Source organism: Oncorhynchus mykiss, chromosome 17, assembly GCF_013265735.2.
Source record: "Oncorhynchus mykiss isolate Arlee chromosome 17, USDA_OmykA_1.1, whole genome shotgun sequence".
NCBI lineage: Eukaryota > Metazoa > Chordata > Actinopteri > Salmoniformes > Salmonidae > Oncorhynchus > Oncorhynchus mykiss.
Window position 1 is genome coordinate 79,635,625 of NC_048581.1, and position 12,459 is coordinate 79,648,083.

At 44.7% G+C, this 12,459-nt stretch overlaps 1 protein-coding gene across 4 annotated transcripts in view; it reads left to right on the forward strand.

Moving 5' to 3' along the window:
- LOC110493268 (voltage-dependent calcium channel subunit alpha-2/delta-2) overlaps positions 1-12,459 on the forward strand; it is a 296,498-nt gene that overhangs the window by 87,809 nt on the left and 196,230 nt on the right. For all 4 annotated transcript variants that reach the window (XM_036948226.1, XM_036948229.1, XM_036948227.1 and 1 more), the window contains exon 3: positions 3,581-3,697. In XM_036948226.1, the coding sequence (XP_036804121.1) occupies positions 3,581-3,697 (117 nt within the window). The remainder of the gene's footprint in view (positions 1-3,580; positions 3,698-12,459) is intronic.

Genomic DNA, 12,459 nt, shown 5'->3' on the forward strand with positions numbered 1-12,459 from the left:
ACAGCATTCACATACAGGAGTCATAAAGGAGAGAACCTCTGTTTCCATACACCTACAGCATTCACATACAGGAGTCATAAAGGAGAGAACCTCTGTTTCCATACACCTACAGCATTCACATACAGGAGTCATAAAGGAGAGAACCTCTGTTTCCATACACCTACAGCATTCACATACAGGAGTCATAAAGGAGAGAACCTCTGTGTCCATACACCTACAGCATTCACATACAGGAGTCATAAAGGAGAGAACCTCTGTTTCCATACACCTACAGCATTCACATACAGGAGTCATAAAGGAGAGAACCTCTGTTTCCATACACCTACAGCAGTATGTCCATATCTTCTGCTTCCATACACCTACAGCAGTATGTCCATATGTTCTGCTTCCATACACCTACAGCAGTATGTCCATATCTTCTGCTTCCATACACCTACAGCAGTATGTCCATATGTTCTGCTTCCATACACCTACAGCAGTATGACCATATCTTCTGCTTCCATACACCTACAGCAGTATGTCCATATCTTCTGCTTCCATACACCTACAGCAGTATCTCCAGGTCTTCTATTTCCAAACACTTACAGCAGTATGTCCATATCTTCTGCTTCCATACACCTACAGCAGTATGTCCATATCTTCTGCTCCAATACACCTACAGCAGTATGTCCAGATCTTCTGTTTCCAAACACCTACAGCAGTATGTCCAGATCTTCTGCTTCCATACACCTACAGCAGTAGGTCCATATCTTCTGCTTCCATACACCTACAGCAGTATGTCCATATCTTCTGCTTCCATACACCTACAGCAGTATGTCCAGATCTTCTGCTTCCATACACCTACAGCAGTATGTCCATATATTCTGCTTCCATACACCTACAGCAGTATCTCCAGATCTTCTGTTTTCATACACTTACAGCAGTATGTCCATATCTTCTGCTTCCATACACCTACAGCAGTATGTCCATATATTCTGCTGCAATACACCTACAGCAGTATGTCCATATCTTCTGCTTCCATACACCTACAGCAGTATCTCCAGATCTTCTGTTTTCATACACTTACAGCAGTATGTCCATATCTTCTGCTTCCATACACCTACAGCAGTATGTCCATATCTTCTGCTTCCAAACACCTACAGCAGTATCTCCAGATCTTCTGTTTTCATACACTTACAGCAGTATGTCCATATCTTCTGCTTCCAAACACCTACAGCAGTATGTCCATATCTTCTGCTCCAATACACCTACAGCAGTATGTCCAGATCTTCTGTTTCCAAACACCTACAGCAGTATGTCCATATCTTCTGCTTCCATACACCTACAGCAGTATGTCCATATCTTCTGCTTCCATACACCTACAGCAGTATGTCCATATCTTCTGCTTCCATACACCTACAGCAGTATGTCCATATCTTCTGCTTCCATACACCTACAGCAGTATGTCCAGATCTTCTGCTTCCATACACCTACAGCAGTATGTCCATATCTTCTGCTTCCATACACCTACAGCAGTATATCCAGATCTTCTGCTTCCATACACCTACAGCAGTATGTTTATATCTCCACTGGGAAAAAGCTCTTCTCACCTCCTGACTTTCTGGTTAAATAAAGGTGAAATAAAAACTCTTCTTGACCATTTAGCCAGACACAACAAGACAATATAGGCCAGGAGTGGGCAACAGGTTGCCCGCAGGCCTGGCCTCCCTTTTGTAGGCCTGCGGATCCATTCGAAGTCTGTTCGTGGATCAGCAGTCACTCAATTAGCCCATGTCTGCCAATAATTTTTTGGATTGGTAAATTAGTCTAGCGGCCAGCTATCTAAACTCAAATATCATATTATAATCTGAAAACATTTATCTCCACCCTATGGTAAAATGTGTAGAATTGCAGGAGAATAATTTATTTTGAAAAAGTCTCTCCGCTATCAATCTTTTGCTCGCAAAGAGGCAGGGCCCCCAAACAAAATGTAATGTACGGCCCCAAAAAGGCTAGGGCCAGCTCTGACTGCATGTGTGGGTATGGATGTGGGTACTCAGACCCGCGAGCCACAGTGGTCCCTCATGATGAGTTCAGATTTTACTGGCTGCCTCTCTGCACACCTACCTTTTAGCCTGACAGTGATGGATCATGGGTGATGGAGGCTGACATTTTCCTATTCTAATTGCTGCACACAAAACACGTAAATCTCAGCATATAAATAGCTCTGGGGGGTTCGAACCCTGAGTGCTGATTGGCTGACAGCCGTGGAATATCAGACCGTATACCACGGGTATTTATATTGCTCTAATTACATTGGTAACCAGTTTATAATAGCAATAAGGCACCTCAGGGGTTTGTGGCATTGCATTGCATCGTGCCTAAGAAAAGCCCTTAGCTGTGGTATACTGGCCATATACCACACCTCCTCGGGCCTTAAATATTACCCCTCCACAATTTTTCAGGAAGTACAAGAGGAAGTAAATCAGATTTCTGTGGTTGTAATTTCACTTTTATTAATGCACCAATCAAGAGAGAGTATGTAAATGTATTAATCATCAAAACACATTCCCACACATTGCTTTCTCCTTATTACACATAGCTTACTAAGCCCCAATGTACGTAGTCTAATCACATCAACTGTACATGAAAAAAGGCTTGTGAAATAGTCCTACACTTATTAAAAAATAGCACTATCTAGAACCTGAAAGGGTTATTTGGCTGTCCCCATAGGAGAACCCTTTGAAGAACCTTTTTTGGTTCCATGTAGAACCCTTTCCACAGAGGTTTCTACATGGAACCCAAAGGGGTTCTAAATAGGACCAAAAAGGGTTCTACTTAGAATTAAAAAGGGGTATCCTATAGGGACAGCTGAATAATCCTTTTAGAACCCTTTTTTCTAAGAGTGTACTACAAGCCCACCAAGCCAGAGTGAGGGTGGTTTTGCAGTGTGAAAGTGTGCCGTATTGCACCACAGTGTAGTATGGCAGTCAGGATCAGTTTTAAACCCAAGGGACGTGGCCTGCTGTGGTCCACAGAGCATGTCTGCCTGCCAGAGCTAAGACCCAGAACCACTGCTGAGGACTACTTGTTCAGGTGAAACAGAGGATACTGGGAGAAGAGTCCATTTCTCTGGCTGGGTCTGACATGGCATCCTACAGTACATCCCTATAGCCTATAATGCAGCACTACTTTTGGCCAGAGCCCATAAAGATGTTCACAGCCTCTCTGTGTGGACAAACATCTGTCATGATTCTGGCTTCTGGTTGGCTGTCATCGCCCCTGTTCTCGTTTCTGGTCACGCACTTCTGTCTTTGTCTCTCCCTATTATCACTTTTCACTAAGGGATCTTGGACATTTAGCTTGTGTGTGCATTTAGTGGCTGGCTTGGTATTACCCCACAGACGTCAGCTGGTTAGGGTGCACTGTCTATAAGGAAAGCTCTGCCCTATTAGCTACGTGAAATGACCTGCTAAGTGTGTGTGTGCTATGTTGAAAATAGAAAGCATAGCAATGGCCAGTGTTACGTGGCTCTCATGACTCACATCAGAAACTGACAGACGTTTTGAACTAATATTTGACTCCTGTGTTCTCTCTGTAGATTTACAATGAGAAGAAGAGTCAGTTTGACATCAAGAGGAACAATCCCAAGGACCTGGTGGAGAGGGTGGCACGAGACATCGCCAAGCTGCTCACTAGCAAGAGGAGAGCCCTGGAGGTAAGCGGATGCTACTGCACCTGTTAGAGAGTTGATGTTTCCAGAGGGGGAAATAGTTATTTTCATAAAGGAACATGCTGGAGGGGTTAGTTCCATATCTTCTTAAAGGGTTGCAATCAATCAAATTTATTTATAAAGCCCTTTTTACATTAGCAAAAAAAACAAATAATGCAGAAGCAGGGAAAAACTCCCTAGAATACAATTGTACAACTGAATGCATTCAACTGAAATGTGTCTTCTGCATTTAACCCAACCCCTCTGAATCAGAGAAGTGCAGGGGGCCACCTTAATCGACACCCACGACGCCCAGGGGTTAACTGACTTGATCAGGGGCAGAACGACAGATTTTTCCTTGCCAGCTCAGAGATTCGATCCAGCAACCTTTCGGTTACTGGCTCGTTGCTCTAACCACTAGGATACCTACCGCTGTGGTTAGAAACCTAGAGGGGAACCAGGTTCTGAGGGGTGGCCAGTCCTCTTCTGGCTGTGCCGGGTGGAGATAATAAGAGTACATGGCCATTAAGGCCAGATTGTTCTTCAAGATGTTCAAATGTTCATAGAGGACCAACAGGGTCAAATAATAATCAGTGGTTGTACAGGATGCAACAGGTCAGCACCTCAGGAGTAAATGTCAGTTGGAGTTTCATAGCCGAGCATTCAGAGGTCGAGGCAGCAGGTGCGGTAGAGAGAGAGTCGAAAACAGCAGGTCCGGGACAAGGTAGCACATCCGGTGAACAGGTCAGGGTTCCCTAGCCGCAGGCAGAATAGTTGAAACTGGAGCAGCAGGACGAGCATGTGGACTGGGGTCAGCCAGGAGTCATCAGGCCAGGTAGTCCTGAGGCATGGTCCTAGGGCTCAGGTCCTCCGGGAGGGGAGGGAGAGAGAGAGAGAGAGAATTAGAGGGAGCATACTTAAATTCACATATGACACCAGATAAGATATGAGAATTACACCAGATATGACAGACTGACCCTAGCCCCCCGGCACAGAGACTATTGCAGCATAGATACTGGAGACTGAGACAGGGGTGGGTCGGAGGACACTGTCGCCCCATCCGACGATACCTCCGGACAGGGCCAACAAGGCAGGATATAACCCCACCCACTTTGCCAAGGCACTAGAGGAATATTAAACCAACGTACTACCCTGAGACAATGTTGAGTATAGCCCACGAACATCTCCTCCACCACACGAGCCCTAGGGGTACACAAAACCGTACAGGAAGATCACATCTGTGACTCAACCCACTCAAGTGACGCACCCCTCCTAGGGACGGCATGGAAGAGCACTAGTAAGCCAGTGACTCAGCCCCCGTAATAGTGTTAGAGGCAGAGAATCCCAGTAGAGAGAGGGGAGCCGGCCAGGCATAGACAGCAAGGGTGGTTCGTCGCTCCAGTGCCTTGCCGTTCACCTTCGCACCCCTGAGCCATACTACACTCAATCATAGGACCTACTGAAGAGATTAATCTTCAGTAATGACTTAAACCTCTTAAGTATCCGCCCCCTTTTTCAATTTTCGCCTAAAATGATATACCCAAATCTAACTGCCTGTAACTCAGGCCCCGAAGCAAGGATACGCATATTCTTGGTACCATTTGAAAGGAAACACTTTGTAGTTTATGGAAAAGTGAAAGGAATGTACGGGAATATAACACATTAGATCTGGTAAAAGATAATACAAAGAAGAAAACAACTGTTATTTTGTATTTCTTTGTAACATCATCTTTGAAATACAAGAGAAAGGCCATAATGTATTATTCCAGCCCAGCTGCAATTTAGATTTTGGCCACTAGATGGCAGCAGTGTATGTGCAAAGTTTTAGACTGATCCATTCAACCATTGCATTTCTGTTCAACATTTTGTATCAAGACTGCCCAACTGTGCCTAATTTGTTTATTAATAACTTTTCATGTTCAAAACTGTGCACTCTCCTCAAACAATAGCATGGTGTTATGTCACTGTAATAGCTACTGTAAATCGGACAGTGCAGTTAGATTAACAAGAATTTAAGCTTTCTGCCAATATCAGACATGTGCTATGTCCTGGGAAATGTTCTTGTTACTTACAAACTCATGCTAATCGCATTAACCTACGTTAGCTCAACCGACCCGTTTCAAGTTTCAACAGGAAACCAGTGCAGGGAAGGAAGTTAGCATTGATCAAATTTTGGGGTCGTAGTCAAGATTCTAGCAGCCGTATTTAGCACTAACTGACGTTTATTTAGTGCCTTATCCGGGTAGCCGGAAGGGAACGGAATGTCCTTGAAGATAGCTAGACAGGCCCTCTGATTAATTGCAGTTTGTTTCTTCACTGATGGCGTCGAGTTCCCCCCCCCAAGAGAGAAAATATTGAAAATCAGTTCGGGATATTTCAAAAAGACAATCATAATATTAAGGCGCATGATAGAGTCACAGTTTGAACTAATCCCGAAAAATTTGATTTAAAAATACTATGTTGATGGGCCTTCTACTTTATTAGGTTGGATAACAGAGCAGTTAATACATTAATTAGGTTGGATAACAGAGCAGTTAATACATTAATTAGGTTGGATAACAGAGCAGTTAATACATTAATTAGGTTGGATAACAGAGCAGTTAATACATTAATTAGGTTGGATAACAGAGCAGTTAATACATTAATTATGTTGGATAACAGAGCAGTTAATACATTAATTAGGTTGGATAACAGAGCAGTTAATACATTAATTAGGTTGGATAACAGAGCAGTTAATACATTAATTATGTTGGATAACAGAGCAGTTAATACATTAATTAGGTTGGATAACAGAGCAGTTAATACATTAATTAGGTTGGATAACAGAGCAGTTAATACATTAATTAGGTTGGATAACAGAGCAGTTAATACATTAATTAGGTTGGATAACAGAGCAGTTAATACATTAATTATGTTGGATAACAGAGCAGTTAATACATTAATTAGGTTGGAGAACAGAGCAGTTAATACATTAATTAGGTTGGATAACAGAGCAGTTAATACATTAATTAGGTTGGATAACAGAGCAGTTAATACATTAATTAGGTTGGATAGCAGAGCAGTTAATACATTAATTAGGTTGGATAACAGAGCAGTTAATACATTAATTAGGTTGGATAACAGAGCAGTTAACATGTTTGTTTCGCTCAAATCAGCTGTGCATTCATATCCATAGGATACTGTGAAAGCATAATTTTACCCAACCATATCTCCATTTGATAATCAGAGTTTATATTAATTTAAAGTAGAGCTAAGTTGGTTTATTTTTTTATAATGTCGCAGGCGAATGTCCTCTGAATCAATTTAGTTCATCATATTCATCATTTCATGAAATGTGTGTGCTGTATATTAAAACACTGGTAAACACACAGTGAGGAGAAGCAGCCATAGAGGAGACCTAAAGCCTACAGGCAGAGGAGAAGCAGCCATAGAGGAGACCTAAAGCCTACAGGCAGAGGAGAAGCAGCCATAGAGGAGACCTAAAGCCTACAGGCAGAGGAGAAGCAGCCATAGAGGAGACCTAAAGCCTACAGGCAGAGGAGAAGCAGCCATAGAGGAGACCTAAAGCCTACAGGCAGAGGAGAAGCAGCCATAGAGGAGACCTAAAGCCTACAGGCAGAGGAGAAGCAGCCATAGAGGAGACCTAAAGCCTACAGGCAGGGGAAGCACTGAGCCATACTGCTCTGAGGGGGGAGGGAGCTGTACTCCTCTCTCCTTCCCTCTGTGCTGCCTCTCAAAAGGGCCCTCGAGGCATAAGTGCTGCTGTTTTCACCAGTCAAGTCCCTTGAAGGAACATTTGAGGGTATCTTTTAACAGCACAGGGTCTCACATGAGAAGGCACAGTAACCCTGAGCAGTGCACCACAGCCTCTCCAAGGGACAGGCATGGCTAATTCTGTGGCACAGACCCTTAAAGTGAGAGGTATCACGATGTGCCCTGTGGTCGTGTCGTGTGTGGGAAGGAAATTGCACTGCTACTGACCCTCCGCTGCCTGTTTTGGCAGGGGTGCCCTGTGAGCTCAGTGCAGTGCCCAAGCCTCTCCCCTCCCCATGCCTGTGTGCCCATCGTGCCCATCCTCCTGCTGGCCTAACCTCCCGGACCACACGTCACCTCACATCCTGTCTCCACTGTTCACACAGGAGGGAGGAGAGGAAACGAGGTGAAAAAAGAGAAGTGATGGAATGAGAATGGCCCCTGAGGCTCGGGAAAAACCAGGGAAATTAAGTTCAGAAATTCATAGATTTAAAAATTAGCAATGAGAGAGAGATGGTTGGAATGAGAGAGAGAGAGAGAGAGAGAGAGAGGGGGAGACGGGGATGGTTGGAGAAAGAGACAGAGAGAGTGAGAGAGAGATTACTCTGGAATACACTAAAGGAGAGAACAGAGGATGGGGATTGTCACGGAGTCATTTTGTGGTAATTTAAGAGTACGAGGCTCATAAAACGACATAAAAGCGTTCATTTGTTTCATTTCGCCACATTATACATTCTCATACTAAACAGAAAATTCATGACAGCTGAATCAATTCAACTCCACTCGGTATTCATACTGTATACAGTGGGAATGGAACCAGACTCCTTATGCAGAGTGGAGATAAGGATGTCTCAAACTCATATCCAGGTTGGTTGTGTTGATGTTGCTTTTTATACCAGCCAATTTCTACTTCCTCCTTAATGGTTATTTACTCCCATGCATTCTGAAAGATTGAAACCAGCACAGTAATCAGAATGGGAGCGACAAATAGCTGGAAATGTGAGTTGTGTAAATGCAAACCATTAAATCCTTTCCTGGGATGGTCATACGTTAATATAAACTGGGTGGTTCGAGTCCTGAATGCTGATTGGCTGACAGCGTTGTGTTGTGCATAAAAACAGCCCTCGCTGTTGTACATTGGCCATATACCACACCCCCTTGTGCCTTATTGCTTAAGTAGACTGTGGGGGGGGGGAGTACGTTTATATCTGCTGATGAACAAATGCAAAGCGACTCTAAATGCTTAGTTCCAACCGCTGGAAATGGAAACCACCTCATAACACTCCAGGCTCTCTCATATACATTCATGTGAAATTGTATCCCGTCTTGGTAATGCCTCGACCCACTTGGCACAGACTTCAGTTCAATGTCTTTTCCATGTTGGTTCAACGTAATTTCATTGAAATTATGTGGAAACAATGTTTATTCGACCAGTGTGTGCCCAGTGGGAAGCTTTGAAACAACTGTATTGCATGCTGTTGTCATTATAGCATGGAGACAACATCCATCCATCCGTCTCCTGGCTTCCCTTCTCACCCTCAGCGGAAATCAGTGACGCTGTCCAAAGTAAGATGTTTAGCTGTGAAGTCAAGAAACACTATTCAGCAGTGAGCAATGAGTTTTAACCAGCAGGGGCCAGCAGTTTCAGGAACTCCTCCAGAATGATGATACAGTACAGTAAACTCTGGATGTGTTATTCTGTTACATGACAGGGGCCCTCCATAACTAATATCCTGTGGAATAGAGGAAGAGAAAATAGTGTTGCAGACTCAGAAATGTGTGTGTGTGCCTTTGTCTATTTGTGCCTGTGTGTTTCACAAGTGTGTGTGTGTCTGTAACAAGTGTGTGTGTCTGCGACAAGTGTGTGTGTGTGTATTATCTGAGCATCAAGTCACACACCTGAACACCTAGCTTTACGAGAGGTGGTTGTTTGACAGCCTTTTAACCGGGAGCATGATATAGAACAGAGGCCTCCATGTAACCCGTCAAGTGTATAAAACACCAGGCAGAAGTGATTTCTGTTGAAGTGATCTGGGCCTGCCGCTCTCTTCCCGGGTTCCTTCCACTCCGTCTCTTCTCCCTCCGCTCTGTGTCTCAGCGGCAGCTGGAGGTACAGTTAGGCTGCTGTGTCCCTGCGAACCAGGCCCACACTCCTATAAACAAAGGTGCTACCTAGAACCTTAAAGGGTTCTTCGTCTGTACCCATAGGAAAACCCTTTGAAGAACCTTTTTTTGGTTGTATGTAGAACACTTTTTGGTTCCAGGTAAAAACATTTTTCGGTCCCGTGTAGACCCCTTTCTACAGAGGGTTCTACATGGATTCCAAAAGAGTTCTAACTGGAACCAAAAAGGGTTCTACATGCAACCAAAAAAAGGTTATCCTATTGGGACAGCCAAATAATTATTTTGGAACCCTTTTTTCTAAGAGTGTAGTGAAATCTATGAACCAGGTCTGCATGTCTGGAGGCTGTGAACCAGGCCTGTTGGAGGCTGTGAACCAGGCCTGCTGGCGGCTGTGAACCAGGCCTGCTGACGGCTGTGAACCAGGCCTGTTGGAGGCTGTGAACCAGGCCTGTTGGAGGCTGTGAACCAGGCCTGCTGGTAGCTGTGAACCAGGCCTGCTGGTAGCTGTGAACCAGGCCTGCTGGCGGCTGTGAACCAGGCCTGTTGGAGGCTGTGAACCAGGCCTGCTGGCGGCTGTGAACCAGGCCTGCTGACGGCTGTGAACCAGGCCTGTTGGAGGCTGTGAACCAGGCCTGTTGGAGGCTGTGAACCAGGCCTGCTGGAGGCTGTGAACCAGGCCTGCTGGCGGCTGTGAACCAGGCCTGTTGGAGGCTGTGAACCAGGCCTGCTGGTAGCTGTGAACCAGGCCTGCTGGCGGCTGTGAACCAGGCCTGTTGGAGGCTGTGAACCAGGCCTGCTGGAAGCTGTGAACCAGATCTGCTGGCGGCTGTGAACCAGGCCTATTGGAGGCTGTGAACCAGGCCTGCTGGTAGCTGTGAACCAGGCCTGTTGGAGGCTGTGAACCAGGCCTGCTGGAGGCTGTGAACCAGGCCTGCTGGAGGCTGAACATCCTGCAGGCTGTTAATCAAAGTCTGTATGCCAAGGAGGCAGCATGATAGGGGTGTCGATCAGGGTCTGTTGGATGGGATCTCTCATAGCACAATGAGAAGGGACTGATGGAATACAAAAAGGGACCAAGGTTGATTTGATCCAGTTATGTACATCTCTGTACTCCTCCACTATAGATTTGAGTTTATGTGTTTTAATTTGTTTTAATTTATGAAATCTTTTATCAAGTAGCTTATTCCCAGAACAAAAAGAGACACATTTATTTAACTAGGCAAGTCAGTTAAGAAAAAAATATTTACAATGACGGCCTACCCTGGGCCAAACCCTAACGATGCTGGGCCAATTGTACGCCGCCTTATGGGACTCCCAATCAAAGCCGGTTGTGATACAGCCTGGAATGGAACAAGGGTCTGTAGTGACGCCCCTAGCACTGAGATGCAGTGCCTTAGACAACCTTGCCACTCGGGAGCCCACATGTGATCGTATTTCAACGTAATCAAGGTATGAAATCATTTATATTTTAAGATACAACCTCTTTTTGGGCTTAGTTGTGCTCAATTTGCAGTGTACACATTTTTTTTACGCCCCCCCCCGATCATTAGCTTGTAACGGCTTTCTTCCTGGGAAGGAGAGGCGGACCAAAATGCAGCGTGGTTAGAGTTCATGTTTTTTTTATAAGAAAACTTAACATGAACAGAATACAAAACAATAAACGTGGCAAACCCGAAACAGTCCTAACTGGTGCAGCAAACACAAAGACAGGAAACAATCACCCACAAAATACCCAAAGAATATGGCTGCCTAAATATGGTTCCCAATCAGAGACAACGATAGACAGCTGCCTCTAATTGAGAACCAATCTAGGCAACCATAGACATACAATTTACCTAGACAGGTCCCAGCCCCATTAACATACACAACTACCTAGAAAGGAACCAGCCCCATAAACATACAAAACTACCTAGAAAGGAAACAGCCCCAAAAAATACAAAACTAACTGGAAAGGAAACAGCTCCATAAACATACAAAACCCCTAGACAAAGCACATAAATCCCCCATGTCACACCCTGACCAAACCAAAATAATAAAGAAAACAAAGATAACTAAGGCCAGGGCGTGACATAGCTATGACAGAAATTGTCCCGGTGCTGAATCTAGTTGTATACCCCTGTACGTATATAGTCTGTCAATGAATGGAGGCTTTTGGGCTGTATTGGTGATACACATATTGCTTTTCCTGTATATTTCACTTCATGGTTTCAGAGCTTAAATATTTCTGCACACCAGACAGACATCAATGAGTAAGAACTAACTTAGTTCCATGACAACGAGTTGGACCGCTTCCTTTCAGGTATCAAGGCAGGTATAAGCTTATGGTTTGACTTCTACAGCCAGGTGGGCATTACATAGTAGTGATGCTGACAGAGACTCTACAGTCATACTGATTGTGATTGTGAGGGAATGCAGGAGCTCTGATCGGACACTATGCAGGGATGGCAAAAATGCACTTGACAGAATGAGTCAGTCACCCTGCCTAAGACTCTGTTTCCCCTGGCCTGACCATGGATACTAAGACAACACAGGACGAGGGCGGGGTGGAGGGGGACGGGGACAGGGACTGTGACAGGTCTGTGTCATCTGTCATCGTGCTACACATACAGTAGATAAATAATTTACAAAGACACACACACACACTCGTAGACACACACCACACACCACACACCACACCACACCACACACACATACGCCACATCGCCCAGGACCCTGACCGACTCCTAAGAGAGTCTGAAATGGTCGATGACTTGAGTCTGCATCCCAGCAATTTTTCAGACACCTCAGTGACTCACTTTAATTGGACAGGCACCCGGCACGAATCACCAATTTAAAACAGCTACATTTAGCCCTCAGTGATTTAAAGAGCCACAGACTAAAAATGTAAAATA